At 39.6% G+C, this 13,362-nt stretch overlaps 1 protein-coding gene across 5 annotated transcripts in view; it reads right to left on the reverse strand.

Annotated features, from left to right (window-relative positions):
• Positions 1–4,101: 4,101 nt before the first annotated feature.
• LOC124136479 (small conductance calcium-activated potassium channel protein-like) overlaps positions 4,102–13,362 on the reverse strand; it is a 444,627-nt gene continuing 435,366 nt past the window's right edge. For all 5 annotated transcript variants that reach the window (XM_046502402.2, XM_046502399.2, XM_046502403.2 and 2 more), the window contains one exon: positions 4,102–4,786. In XM_046502402.2, the coding sequence (XP_046358358.1) occupies positions 4,607–4,786 (180 nt within the window). In that variant the 3' untranslated portion in view covers positions 4,102–4,606. The remainder of the gene's footprint in view (positions 4,787–13,362) is intronic.

The raw sequence follows: 13,362 nt of genomic DNA on the forward strand, positions 1-13,362 counted from the left end.
GTTACAACATCAAGGTCAATATTCATAACATTGCCCAAAACATATGAATGTTGAGTCCCAATACTAATCACATGAGAAACAAATCTCATTGCATTTTGAAAAAAGATGGGGTATTTTTATATATGGCTGCCAGAATGACCATATTAACAAACAGAACTTGAACCTATCAAACATAGTCAGGTGTCATCATTTGGAACATTCATGCAAAGTTTCAGGTTGATTGGTCCAGTGATTTGTGATAAAAAATCCTGATGTTCAAGACATGCATTGATGTTGAATGACGACAAGGACATGACAAAAGCTCACTTGAGTTTCAGTCTGGTGAGCCAAAATACTTCAGGCATTGTGACGTAAAGTGGTATCTGGTCAAATAACTGAAATATCATAATATATGTAATTGGATTAGTACGATCATTAATGGTTCATATCTGATAACTCATGCAGTTAGCTAAATATATTAATTTTAAATATTCTAACAATATTATAAAAGTCTTTATCATTTAATGTAAAATGCCTACACCAAGTGGCCAAATTTTACAGAAAGATTGCATATCATTTTCAAGTATTGGAATAGGTTTCTCATATTGGAATATTAAAGACAAGATATTTTATGGATGACAACTTCTTTTTTCTGTTATGATGCAACGTTTCAGTATAGATCCTTATACTGTTGTCAAGCAATAGTGAAGTAAGACAGAACAGTCACAGTTGCCGCAGGCACAACTGATTTTGTAGACAACACCTAATATCAGTTGTGGCTGCGGCAACGCCTATGCAGGTGAAACTTCCCGCCCAATAAGAGTCAGAATAAGAGAACATAAAACATCTACCACCAAGTCAAACCAAAAATCAGGCATCTCAGACCACATCATCAACTGCCCTAATCACAGTATCATATGGGACAATGTACAATGTATCAAACAGTCTCCATGGCTTCACCAAATGAAAACTAGCAGAAGCAGTTCAAATCTGCCGACACAAGCCAATCAATCAACAGAGATCTAGGATACCTAATCCCATCCGCCAACAATGAATTGATAAAACAACAGACTGCTCCAGCTATCACCTCTAACTAATCCAATCAGCATTGCATATTTGTACCATGTACAGATGGCTTCTTTCTATCATTATTAGCTTTTTTCTGTTTTTACTACATCAATCAACCATTATGCTTTGTTGTTGTCAATCCTTTTCATATATACTCTCACATTGTTTTTGTTAATCATTATAACATGTATATAAGCCTGTACTGTGCTGTCTTTCTTCAATTTACTCCAAAAATCTCTTAATAAAATACAACAATGGACTGACAAATGGGGCTTCTCCCTTAACTCAGAAAAAACAACAGGAATAGTATTCAAACATAAAAACATGAAACCCGCCTCCCCAATCCTCCAGCTAAACAACCAAACAATCAAATTTCAAAAACAAACCAAATTCTTAGGACTTATTTTCGATGAACATCTCACCTGGGATGCTCACATCCAAAACCTAACAACTAAATGCAGTAAAGACCTAAACACCCTAAGATGCCTAACTGGCTCTAACTGGGGAGCCTCCAAAGATACCCTCCTCTCTCTCTACATATCACTAATTAGATCAAAATTAGACTACGGCTGCGCCATATACAACACCCTAAACAACTCTCTATCTAAAAAACTTGACTCAATACAATATCAGGCTCTCAAACTAATTACACGCACCCAACATGGCACCTCCTACACTTCACTTCAGGCCTTAACAGGAGAAATGCCACTAAGTCTACGCAGAGAAAGCTAAGCTTAAATTTCTGGGCCGCGTCCCAATCGAACCCTCTCATCCAAAACTTAATAAACCAAAACATCAGCCCCAAAAACCAAGCTCTAGCTCGTAAACAACCCTTACTTACCCCAATATCCCAAAGAATAACAAACTAGCTAAATGAACACCAAATTAAAAATCTTAAACAAAACTGCAAACAATCAAATATCTTCACCCCTAAACTTAAAATACCCAAAATAGACACAACACTAGCTAGCCAAATAAATAAACAAACCGACCCAAACATAGCTAAAACCACCACACTAGCATACATACACGAAAATTGGCCAAATTGGTGTCACATTTACACGGACGGATATTCAGATCCGACCTCCAAACACACAGGTTTCGGAGTCCATACCACACAACCAACTAAAACCACACAATCCTTCCGACTCCAAAACAACCAATCAATATTCACGGCAGAACTAATGGGCATGGCCTCGGCCCTCCATAATCAAGAATCCAAAAACCACAAAAAAGATTCTAATACTTACCGACTCGCTAAGTGGACTGCGAGCCCTCCAAAACAAAAATACCAAAAACCGACCTAAATTAATAAATCAAATACTTAAAAGCTCCAACAACCTAACTAAGGCAGGCAAACAAATAACCTTCTTGTGGATACCCGCCGACGTAGGAATATACGGTAATGAAAACGCCGATAAAGCAGCTAAACTATCCCTTAAAATCCCAGAAATAAGCTTAAACTTACCCATCTCAAAATCAGAAATTAAAAGTGTAAACAAGCAAACAAGAGTCATCAGAAAGATGACATATCCCCCAGGCAGCTGTCTGTAAAGTAACCACTAGTAAATCTGCAATTCTGTATGTAATGAGTCAACAGTTGAATGTTCTTTAAGAAGCATACATTGTTTACCCACTGAATGGTTTTCGAATTCTGGCCGGAAACGAACCCGTTCCCCAATGGAGTCTATGTCCAACTTCATTCCATAAAAATTTTAAAAAATAAAAATTCGTAAAAAAAATAAATATCAAAAGGCACCACTTCAGTATGTGCCTCATAGATTTGCCAAGTTTCGATCAAATACACTGAATGGTTTTCGAATTTTGCCCCGGAAACAAACCCCATCCCCAATTGAGTCTATGTCCAACTTCATTCCATAAAAATTTAAAAAAATAAAAATTAGAAAAATCCCAAAATATCAAAAGGCACCACTTCAGTATGTGCCTGATAGATTTGCCAAGTTTCGATCAAATACACTGAATGGTTTTCGAATTCTGCCCCGGAAAAGGAAATGATTACGGACGGACAGACGGACAGACAGACAGACTGGCTGATCGCTATATCCCCCAGCATTATAATCACCAAAAAATGGCATAACCTATATCTAAACTCAAATAGCCAAATCAAAAAAGTACTCAGCAAACCAAAAATTCTCCATCCATCAAAAAAAAATCGACAGAGTAATCACTAAACTCCAAACAGGACACACCAACCTAAATAACCACCTAAATTCTTAAAAAAAACACACTACAGGTAACTGCCCACACTGCAAACAACTAGAAACCCCAGAACACGCACTCATCCACTGCACACACTACCTAACACATCGAACCGCATTACAAACAAACCTCAATCTAAACAAGGCTCTCACTCTAGAAGCAATACTAAACCCACAAAATAAAAAGAAAAACTTCAAGGCCTTAGGCGTATTCTTAATCATAACGGAACTAATAAAAGGCATCTAAAAACACAATAATCTACCAAATCAAAATCACATAAACAAACAAACATCCACCATACCCAGCTCCCTTAGTTCTCCCCCCCCAACCCCATCGGCATCTATTCCAAATCTCAAAATTCCCAAATTCTATATAAGCAACCCCTAAAGCCCCCTCTTGGTTTGCACAGACCACCTTCGCCCCTTTCGGAAACACATTAAATGGCCTGGCCGGGCCCGTGTGCGAAATACGTATCAGTCGGAAAGCGCACGTTAAATCTCCAAAGTAAGTAAGTAAGTATGTCTTTCTTCACTCTTGCTTGACAACAGCATAAGGATCTGTATCGAAATGCTGCATCATGATAGAATAAAGAACTTGTCATCCATAAAATTATCTTGCCTTAACTATATTACTTACCAACTTTTAAAAATGCCAGTCCAACAGTTCATTGGAAAATGCTGGGACTGTAGTTCTCCTGGCCATCAGTAATCACAAAAACAATTCACAAGAGTTTTGGGTTAGACGACATCCCTACAATTGGAATCCATAAAAAACACAAATGGTGTTGCAGTAAATTAACAATTCCAAACGCCAAAATGGACAGACAAAGAGACATCAGTGACATGTACTTTATATCATAAAAGTAAACATTATTATACATATCTGATAATCACACAACTGTTTATGTTTCTGTTCCTTACGTGAGTGTACAGCCTTAACTGAGATGGGTTGTCAATTAGAGACAACATGGTTTGGAAGTTGAGAAGGTACTTTTGGCAAATTGTTTACTAGTCTGCTTTTACAGTTTCATGTTCCACCAAGGAATTTTAGCCATTAGATATTGTGGCGATAAAATATTCACATGGCTTTTGGGTTGTTGTTTTTTGCATGGTGGAATGGCACTGAGAGAGCATGGTATGGAAATGGAGGGTCTGCAAAACTTAACACACATAACAGTGCCTGTAATTCCTGACTTCTACCTGCAATAAGAGGCAGAGCAGACAGATGTTGTATGACAATTTCACTTTCACAGGAATGTCAAACCTCTTTACTTCCCCAATCTTCAGTCCATTCTTCTTGCCATACAGAAATGTTCTTTGATAGCAATTTTCATTTTGGACTATATCTGACTGGAAGAATTGTTGAGGGGTACAGGGAAATGTCGCCTTCTTCGAGATGGTGGTGAAAAACGACGGACAGTAGGCCCACAATCTGCAGGTAAATATCGTTGGTCCTGCTGCTCTTGCTGGTGGGCAATAAGGTTTTGGGCAATTACTTTAGGGAGTCCTTCCAATTGTGACTGAAAATATACAAGAAAATTGAAAGTAATCTTCGGGGCGATAGTAAATGGCATTTGTGGAAAATGTTTGTAGACTTATAATGTCTGCTGGTATGATTTTGCATTCATGGTGCAACTCTAATTGTTGTGGGTTGTCAGTCTCACAATCATATATCATATATCGTCTGAAAATCAAAACTGTCAAAGATATTGCATAATATTTCAAACTAACAGATCATTAGTTTCATTTTATGGCAGGTCTCGTCATGCTTATGAGAAAAGGGTACTGTATTTTCTTGAGTATAGTGCACACTTTTTTTAAAAAAAAACACAGCTGTGTAAAGGCTGTGATGAATTTTGATGTTTTTTTCCCCATGGAAAGATATTACTGTGAACACGTAACACCGGAAATACCATGGTAATTACACTGTCTGGCTATAAAAAGTGTTCTTTGTATATCTGGACTTATGTATGTAACTTATTTCATTAATTTTATTTAAAATTCCTTTTAACATTGTTTTAATTCATTTCGGCCAAATCGTGTGTGAAGTGATCGGAAGATCGCACAATTCACCATTATTAACAGCAACCACGGTCAGATTACCGCTATTGACGCCTTGAAACGAACATTAGTTAACAGAGAATGGATACATATATCATAAATGCCATACTTTGACTCGTTAAAAGTCATATTTGTTATAGTTTTACAATTCTATGTCAACACGTAGTTCTCGCGATCATGCGATCACGTGCGCGGGAGCCTTGACGGTGACTGGTCAGACTGGTTCCATGTGAAAAATAATAACCGGCAATAGCGATCAGCTGCTTCGCTTAGAGTTATTATTATTTAAAATATGTTTAGTAAAAGCTGCAACTAAATTAACAAGATATTGGGATATATTATTCCTGTTATATAAAAAAAAGTTTCAGATACAATTTTTGCCGATCTTTTGTATTAAAATCCTGTAAAGTTATATCATTGGCTGTGTCTTGACCAAATCACCGGTAGATTCCAAGAAAACCTGTGTACAGCTGATTGCTGTTTCCGGCTTAGTTTACACAAGGTAATTTCGAATTTGTTCGTTTACTGGAATTCACTGAAGGAGTAGATACGGTGTAATTTTTTTTTGCACTTGACATTCACATTCTTTTTTCCAAAATACTGAATCTGCTAGAGGGGGGTGCGCATTATACATGGGTGCGCACTATACTAAAGAAAATACGGTATGTTGACATCACTACAGTGTACACATAACCTTGTTACATGACACTGTATGATGTCAATGAAATGCCACTGCATATTGAGGGATTTTTTTTATCCATCTTCTAAAATATGGAAACTAACTTTCGATAGATGTTTTTTTCCATCCATATATGGTTGAAGTATATATTCTAAATGATTAGACTAGTTAAAAGTATTCAATGTAATTTTAAACTGTAAACAAGTGACTGATTTCCCTGTATTTCTATAGTAACATGTACATTTGATCATTGAACAATTGTTGTCAATAATTGTTAATAATTTTAAGAATACTACCTCTTTTACTTATCTGACATATATCCTGTATTTTGGCTTCAATCAAACTAACTAACATTTTCAGATTTTCAACAAACATCCTCTTCACTGTCAATTAAAACTAGTTGTTGCCAAGTAGTCTCATAACTACCCATGCCATGATGTCATAACCTCACTTTTTTCCCTCATCTCCTACTAGAGGAAGATGAATTGGGGAGGTGGGAGTAAGAAATTTGTATGAAATAGAGGTAGTATTCTTAGAATTATTAACAATGATAACTATTGTTCGATAATTCTTAAGAAAATTCTACCTCTATTACATATCTGCCAGAATATACCAGAGGGACCCTGATGGGATCTGCCTCTAGTAACTCCCTGTGTATTTGACAGCAATCCTCTTCTGGAAAACCATAATGGTTGGTTGGTTGGTTTGTTGTTTAACGCCGCACTCAGCAATATTCCAGCTATATGACGGCGGTCTGTAAATAATCGAGTCTGGACCAGACAATCCAGTGATTGATATCACGAGCATCGACCCACGCAATTGGGATCGATGACATGCATCAACCAAGTCAGCGAGCCTGACCACGTGCACCCGATCCCGTTAGTCGCCTTTTACTACAAGCATAGTCACCTTTTACGGCAAGCATGGGTTGCTGAACATCTATTCTACCCCGGAATCTTCACAGGTCCGAAAAACCATAATTAACTGATCCTAATCCTACTGAAATAATTTCCTCTGAATTTCCCCTTGAGGACTTAAAAACCAGAAACTATGTCAAAATAAGTCAAATATGTGATATTATCACTAGTTTTAATTATCATAATAAACTTGGATTCGTGACCTATAATACCGGTTCTGATGTCACTTCCGATTATGACGTCACTCCCCCTTTTTGGTAATGACGTCTCTTTAGGTCTATTTTTACCCCCAAGACGTCATTTCCTGGTTAGAAGGACTTTGTTTAGCTATTTCCGGTAATGATGTCACTTCCAGTTAATGGTGATAGATTACATTTAAGGTGATTCTAATCCATCTTACACCTAATAAGCAGAGTAATAAAGGGTGTACTTACCCTCTGATACTGCTCGTGCCCCCCAACGATAGTTTTCGCTGCGACCACAGGACCAAGGGAATACATGCCCTCTAGGTCTGGCTCCATGTCATATAAGTAACAGTTGGTGAAGCTGTTTTGTGAGGCCCACTGAGAGCTGGAAACTACTTGTTCTACTGAAACTGTAGTCTATGACTAGACTCATGGCTAGGGCTCTTATTTTGTGAGCTGAGCAGGATCCGAGGCGTGGCGTGGAATTCTGAGCCTGTGTATAGGTTTGTGCAAATGTAGCCTTCATCAATCCTGCTAAAGTATCCTTTGTGATATCTTTGTTCGAGTTGGTCTTACAGGATAGAAAGAGTCTCCTTGGATGGCGTCGATGTGGGTCTGTAGCCAAGAGATAGAGCTTGAGAGTTCTGATGGGACATAAGAGTCTGTCTGGTTGATCCACTGTTGGTCCTAATGTCAGGATTGTACAGTGTCTATGACCAAATGGTCCCATTGTGGTAGATCGGTTCTTGGCTACGAATTCTGCGAATGATCTTACAGTTATAGAAGTCCAAAATAATCATGGGTAAGACTAGAATACTCTAAGGCATGTAACTCTTGCTGCTGTAGCCATGGCTAGCAGAAACAATGTTTTCCTGGCTTTTTGAAGTAGGGTAGCCTTCGCAATGGGTTCATAAGGTTCCATTAACAGTGCCAATAATACCACAGATAGATTCCACTTGGGGAAGATACGAGGGGTCCTAATATCTTCTAGCAGAAAGGATTTGATTATTCTGTTGAGGATGGAATGGTTCCTGATAGACAATCAATCATGTTGAAGTACAAAATGAAGGGGTGATCTGTAACCTTTATTATACCGTGTCTGAATTTATTGTCTTGACATAGATGAAGAACGAAGTCCACTATCATAGGGATTGATACAGCATTATCAACAATCCCTACTCGTCTTCTCCACTGGACAAACTTGTCCCATCTGTTGTCATATAAAAGGGAGGATGAAGGTCGCCATGAGGCAAGCTCAGAGTATCCGGATGTTTGATCTTCTGCACGATAACTTCCAGGTGGTAAGATGTAGGCTTGGCAGATTTTCATGGAATATGCTGGACCTGGGCTGTTGTAGCAGATCTCGACGAAGTGGTAACTGTCTGGATTCCTCCATTAGTAGCTTTAATAGTCTGGGGACCCATGCCCTGCTTGACCATACTGGGGCTATCAGTATTATTATGCAATCTGTCTTCTCCACCTTGTGGATGACTTTGTCTAGGAGAGAACATGGTTGGAATGCATAGCCGAATAGTCGTTCAATCCATCGAAAGAGTGTCGATCTGGTGAGCTCTTGGGTCGGGAACTGGACTGACATAAACTGGAAGTAGGTTGTTCTGGCAGGTGGCGAATGGATCTAGATGTGGTATGTCCCATATCTTGGTTATCCAGGTGAAGATCTGAGGATGTAATGTCCATTCTGTTGCCACTATTCTCCCCCAACATGAAAGACTGTCGTCCAGTATGTTCAGTTTCCCGGATGTATGTCTCGCTTCCATCCAGCAGTTGAAGGAGTCTGCCAAGGCAAACAATTGTGTAGACTCCATCATCGGGGAGTTGGATCTGGTTCCTCCCTGCTTCAGAATATATGCCACTACTGTGATGTTGTCCGTGGCTATGAGAACCGATGATAGATGAAGTTGTGTTCTCCATTCCAGGATGGTGTAATATATGGCTTTCATTTCCTTGCAGTTGATATGAAGGTTTTTCTCCTTTGTGTTCCACAATCCCTGTACTGTGAGATCGTCCATATGAGCTCCCCATCCCAAATCTGACGCGTCTGTGAATAGATGATGTTCTGGCGTCGGATAAGTCAGAGGGATGCCACTCATCACATGTTCTCTGTGATTCCACCAATAGAGGTCTTGTAGCAAAGTGGGAGGTAACTGAGACTGGAATTCTAGGTCCTTCGATCGTATAGAGTTGACCCATGTCTGTAGAGGACCTAGCATCAGTCTTCCTCTGAAGGTCTTATCCTGTAGAGATGTTAAGTTGCCTTGCAGAGACATCCACCACCTCAGCGACTTGCTGGGTTGACTTGAGATTGATTGGATCATCTTTATAGTCTTGTCGAATCAGTCTTCTGGAAAAATAGATATCCCCGGTCTAGCTGGAATCTTGCTCCCATGTATATAATGTCTTGGACTGGAGTGATCTCTGACTTGGCTGGGTTGACTAGGAAACCTAGTTAAGTCATAAGCTGGACCAAGAATATCATGTTCTGATGTAGCTGGTTTTTCCCTTGGTCTGCCGCTAAGAAGTCGTCCAGATAACCATAGATTCGAACTAGCTGAAGATGGGAGAACTTGATTACTGGCGCTGTAATTCTGGTGAATAGCCAAGGTGCTATTGCTATCCTGAATGGTAGGACTTGAAATTTGTGGCATCGGCCATTGATTGCAAAGCGTAGATATTTCTGAGATGATGGGTGTATCTGGACGTGAAGATATGCATCTGTAAGATCTAGGCTGATAAGCCACCCTTCTTCGTCGACCGCTACTTCCGTATGGATTCCTTCTGGAATTTTGGAGGCGGCACCAGATATCTCTTGTTGAGGATCTTTATATCTATTCTCATCCTCATCTCGGTTTTGTCCCACTTTGGGACTAAAAAGACTTGGGAGTAAAAAACTTTGGTGTTGGTGGACTCCTTTAGTTCCCGAATGGCTCGCTTCTTTAGTGGTTTCCTTACAGTGAATTCTGCAGCTGCTAACTTGGCACCCACAGCATTTATGTTTCCTGAAGTGTAGCTTGTAACCATGAGCCATGACGTCTAGAATCCAGTGGTCGGGTGTAACTTGCTTCCAGTTTTCGTCATATGACAGAAGGCACCCTCCCACTGGGCCCGGAGTCAGCATAACATTGAAAGATGGTATACGTAAATCGCAATCCATAGACTTCCTGGTATCCTGGCGAAAAGTTTCCTGCGTATTGTGGCTTTGTACCTCCGCCTTGGTTGGAATGAATCCTTCCCGGAGATGACATACTTCTTCTTGGGAGGCTGTTTGGACGCAGATGACTTATGGTACCATAAGTCATGCTTGTGAGACTGTGATGACCCATGAGCTCTCACAACAAGGTCTATGGTGGTTAAAGTCTGGAAATGCTCGGCTGTATCTTGCTTGACTTCATCTCTCACATTTCTGAGCATCCTGTTGAAAGTTGTGGTCGCTGATATCGTTTGCGACATCATGAAGTTCTTGGTCTGGCTAGATACAGCCCTTGACCTAATCTGTGATAAGATTGTCGCTGTAGTCTCAGTAACTGTGAGGAAGTCCAGACTTGGGATGATAGTAAATCCTCAACCAAGTGTTGGAACTCCAGAAATGTAGCATTGTGCATCTTGTAGAACTTTCGTTTCATAGTTGGAAGAGGTAGACATGAATCGTGCTTGAGTCCATTGATGTTATCCATCGATTAGTCCACGACCTTGCCCGAGTAGCTGGGCCAAGGAAATATCTGTTGAATATGCTGAGATGGAGCAGGTACATACCATCCCCCATATTCCGGCATCTGGGGTGGTGAATCCTCTGTCACATGTGTCCAAAGTATAGGCATAAGGGGGTAAAGCTCTTCAATAAGTTCCACAAAAGTGTAGCCTTCGCTGTAATCTCGTTCGGGTCAATCTCCTCCAAACCCTCTGATTCCAGCTCTGAGTAGCCTTGGGAATCTCCCGTGGGGGTAGGATAACCGTATCCCTCAGATTCCGCCCTGTAGGGCTTGTCATCCTCCGGTGACCATGATTCAGGTATGATATGTCTCCGTGGACTTGTAGCCTGTGCATAACGGTAGTCATGCCGTGGCTGTCCTTTCGGCTGGAAGACTGGCTGGGCAATCCCATGGAGTCTATGTGACTGTCTTGGGTCCCGTCAGATGGTCAAATGGTAAACTGTGGTTGGTAGGCTGGGTAGCCGTTGGTGGCTGGCCCATATAGTCCATGCGGCATCCATACGGTTTCTTCACAGTTGGCTGGCTGGATGGCTTATCAGTCGGTGAGAATGCTGTGGGAGGCAGGCCTATGGGGCCATTTGGCATCTGGCTGGTATGGCTGGCTGGCTTGGTTGCCTTGGACCGCCTTTCCATGGATACCGGGAGCCACACCATGGCCCATGGATCTAGATTGTCACTACTACTATAGTAGGTGTTGACAATAGCACACACAGGAAAAATGTGAGGGTGCCCCCATTATGACGTCATGGCTTGGGTAGTTACAGACTGGCGACAACTAGTTAAGTGTAATTGACAGTGAAGAGGACGTCTGTTGACAATCTGAACATTTTAGTTAGTGTGATTGAAGCCAAAATACAGGATTTATGGCAGATACGTAATTGAGGTAGAAGTTTTTCGTAAAAATTATCTAAAATCTAAACATAGAAAAAAAGTCACTGACAGCATTTTGGCACCATGTTAATGCCTGGCTTCAAGGTATACCTGTTCTATTTTGTTATCTTTTCAAGGCAGGTTACAGGACTGGTCATAAATAAAAATAAGAATCATATTTATTTTGTAAAGTTAGAAAAAGAAAAGACTACACCTCTAGCCTTTAAGTTTGTTGTTTAATTTGGCTTTCAGCACTATAATTTCAGCTATATGGTGGCAGTCTGTAAATAATCAAGTCTAGACCAGACAATAGACATCATGATTGACATCATTAGCATCATTCTATGCAATCTATGCAAATCAGCATTTTTTTCTTAACGTTTAGAAGGTCCATTATCTTTCCCAACTGAACTATTTCTTATTAAAGAAAATATAATATACATAACAAACTGTATTCTTTGATCATGAAGTAAATAAATAATTTGATATAGTATAATATGTAACAGGGCCCTTCAAAGTTTACAACACATCACAATACCCTATGATATTTGTTACAAGTTACACCGGTGAAAAAATGCCCCGTGACATCAGCCAAATGACAAGGTTGCTGAGGGTCATTGAGTGTACATAAGCTCCTCTCAGTGATCTGTCATCTCTACACACCATGTCACTGAATTAGCAATTTAAGAGTTTTCAATATTTGTTTAATAAATATAGCCTGTGGTAGCATACATAACAGCAAACACTAGTTAATGAAAGCATTTTTATTTTTATTATATTTTATTTTTTCGGTTTCAGCTTAATTCATGGGGCTAAAGAGATTACAAATGGAAACAAATACACATATATTATTTTTTTTATTTTTTTATGTCATTATTATACACAGGATTGCAGTTTATTTGGAACTTATTTATGTTACTGTACAAATCCAAATGTCACTGGTTTGAACACTATATATCATCGGACATCTTTTGCAACAAATTAGATTTGAAGACTTGAGTCTGTAATAACATAAATGGGTAAGAGCTGTGCAGGTGGTCGGTCTAATGGGGTTGTACCGCCTTCCTGTGCATTATAAAGCAAAGGAGTCAGAGTGTGGTTTTGAAGCATAAAAACAAAAATCGCTCATCAATTTAGGGTAGTTGCTATTAACTTTTCAGTTGCATGTTTTCTTCCCATATAAATGGTGAGAGAGTAGGATAAAAAGGATTAGTGACCAATATTTTGGCTACTGGAAACTGTCATGGAACTTCCATGCAAGCCACTCTCACTCACTACATTTGTTGAATACATGATTCAAAGACCGATTAACCCACATGGTATCAATGTAGCCATACCTTCCTCTTTCCTTAATACGATCCACATTATCCTTAGTGTTCCCTCTCACACTTTTCTGTCAGAAAATCATCCAAAATATTATTATTAAATGCCCTGTCATTCATTGTAGGTTATGGAAGTGGAAATGGAATCTGCCAAATGGAATCAGGATCACTCGTAAGTGTCCATAGACTACAGTTGCAAGACACCATGTCTACCATAACCTTCATAAGTGTCTCTCTATTATTCAACCCTTTCTGTTTATTTCCGTAACGTCTCAGGCATGTCTGGGTACATTTGCACTTGTGTTTACAGTGTGTGAGCTCAGCCCATGTTACT

The sequence above is a fragment of the Haliotis rufescens genome, unplaced genomic scaffold, assembly GCF_023055435.1.
Source record: "Haliotis rufescens isolate VD_foot unplaced genomic scaffold, xgHalRufe1.0.p SCAF_1, whole genome shotgun sequence".
NCBI lineage: Eukaryota > Metazoa > Mollusca > Gastropoda > Lepetellida > Haliotidae > Haliotis > Haliotis rufescens.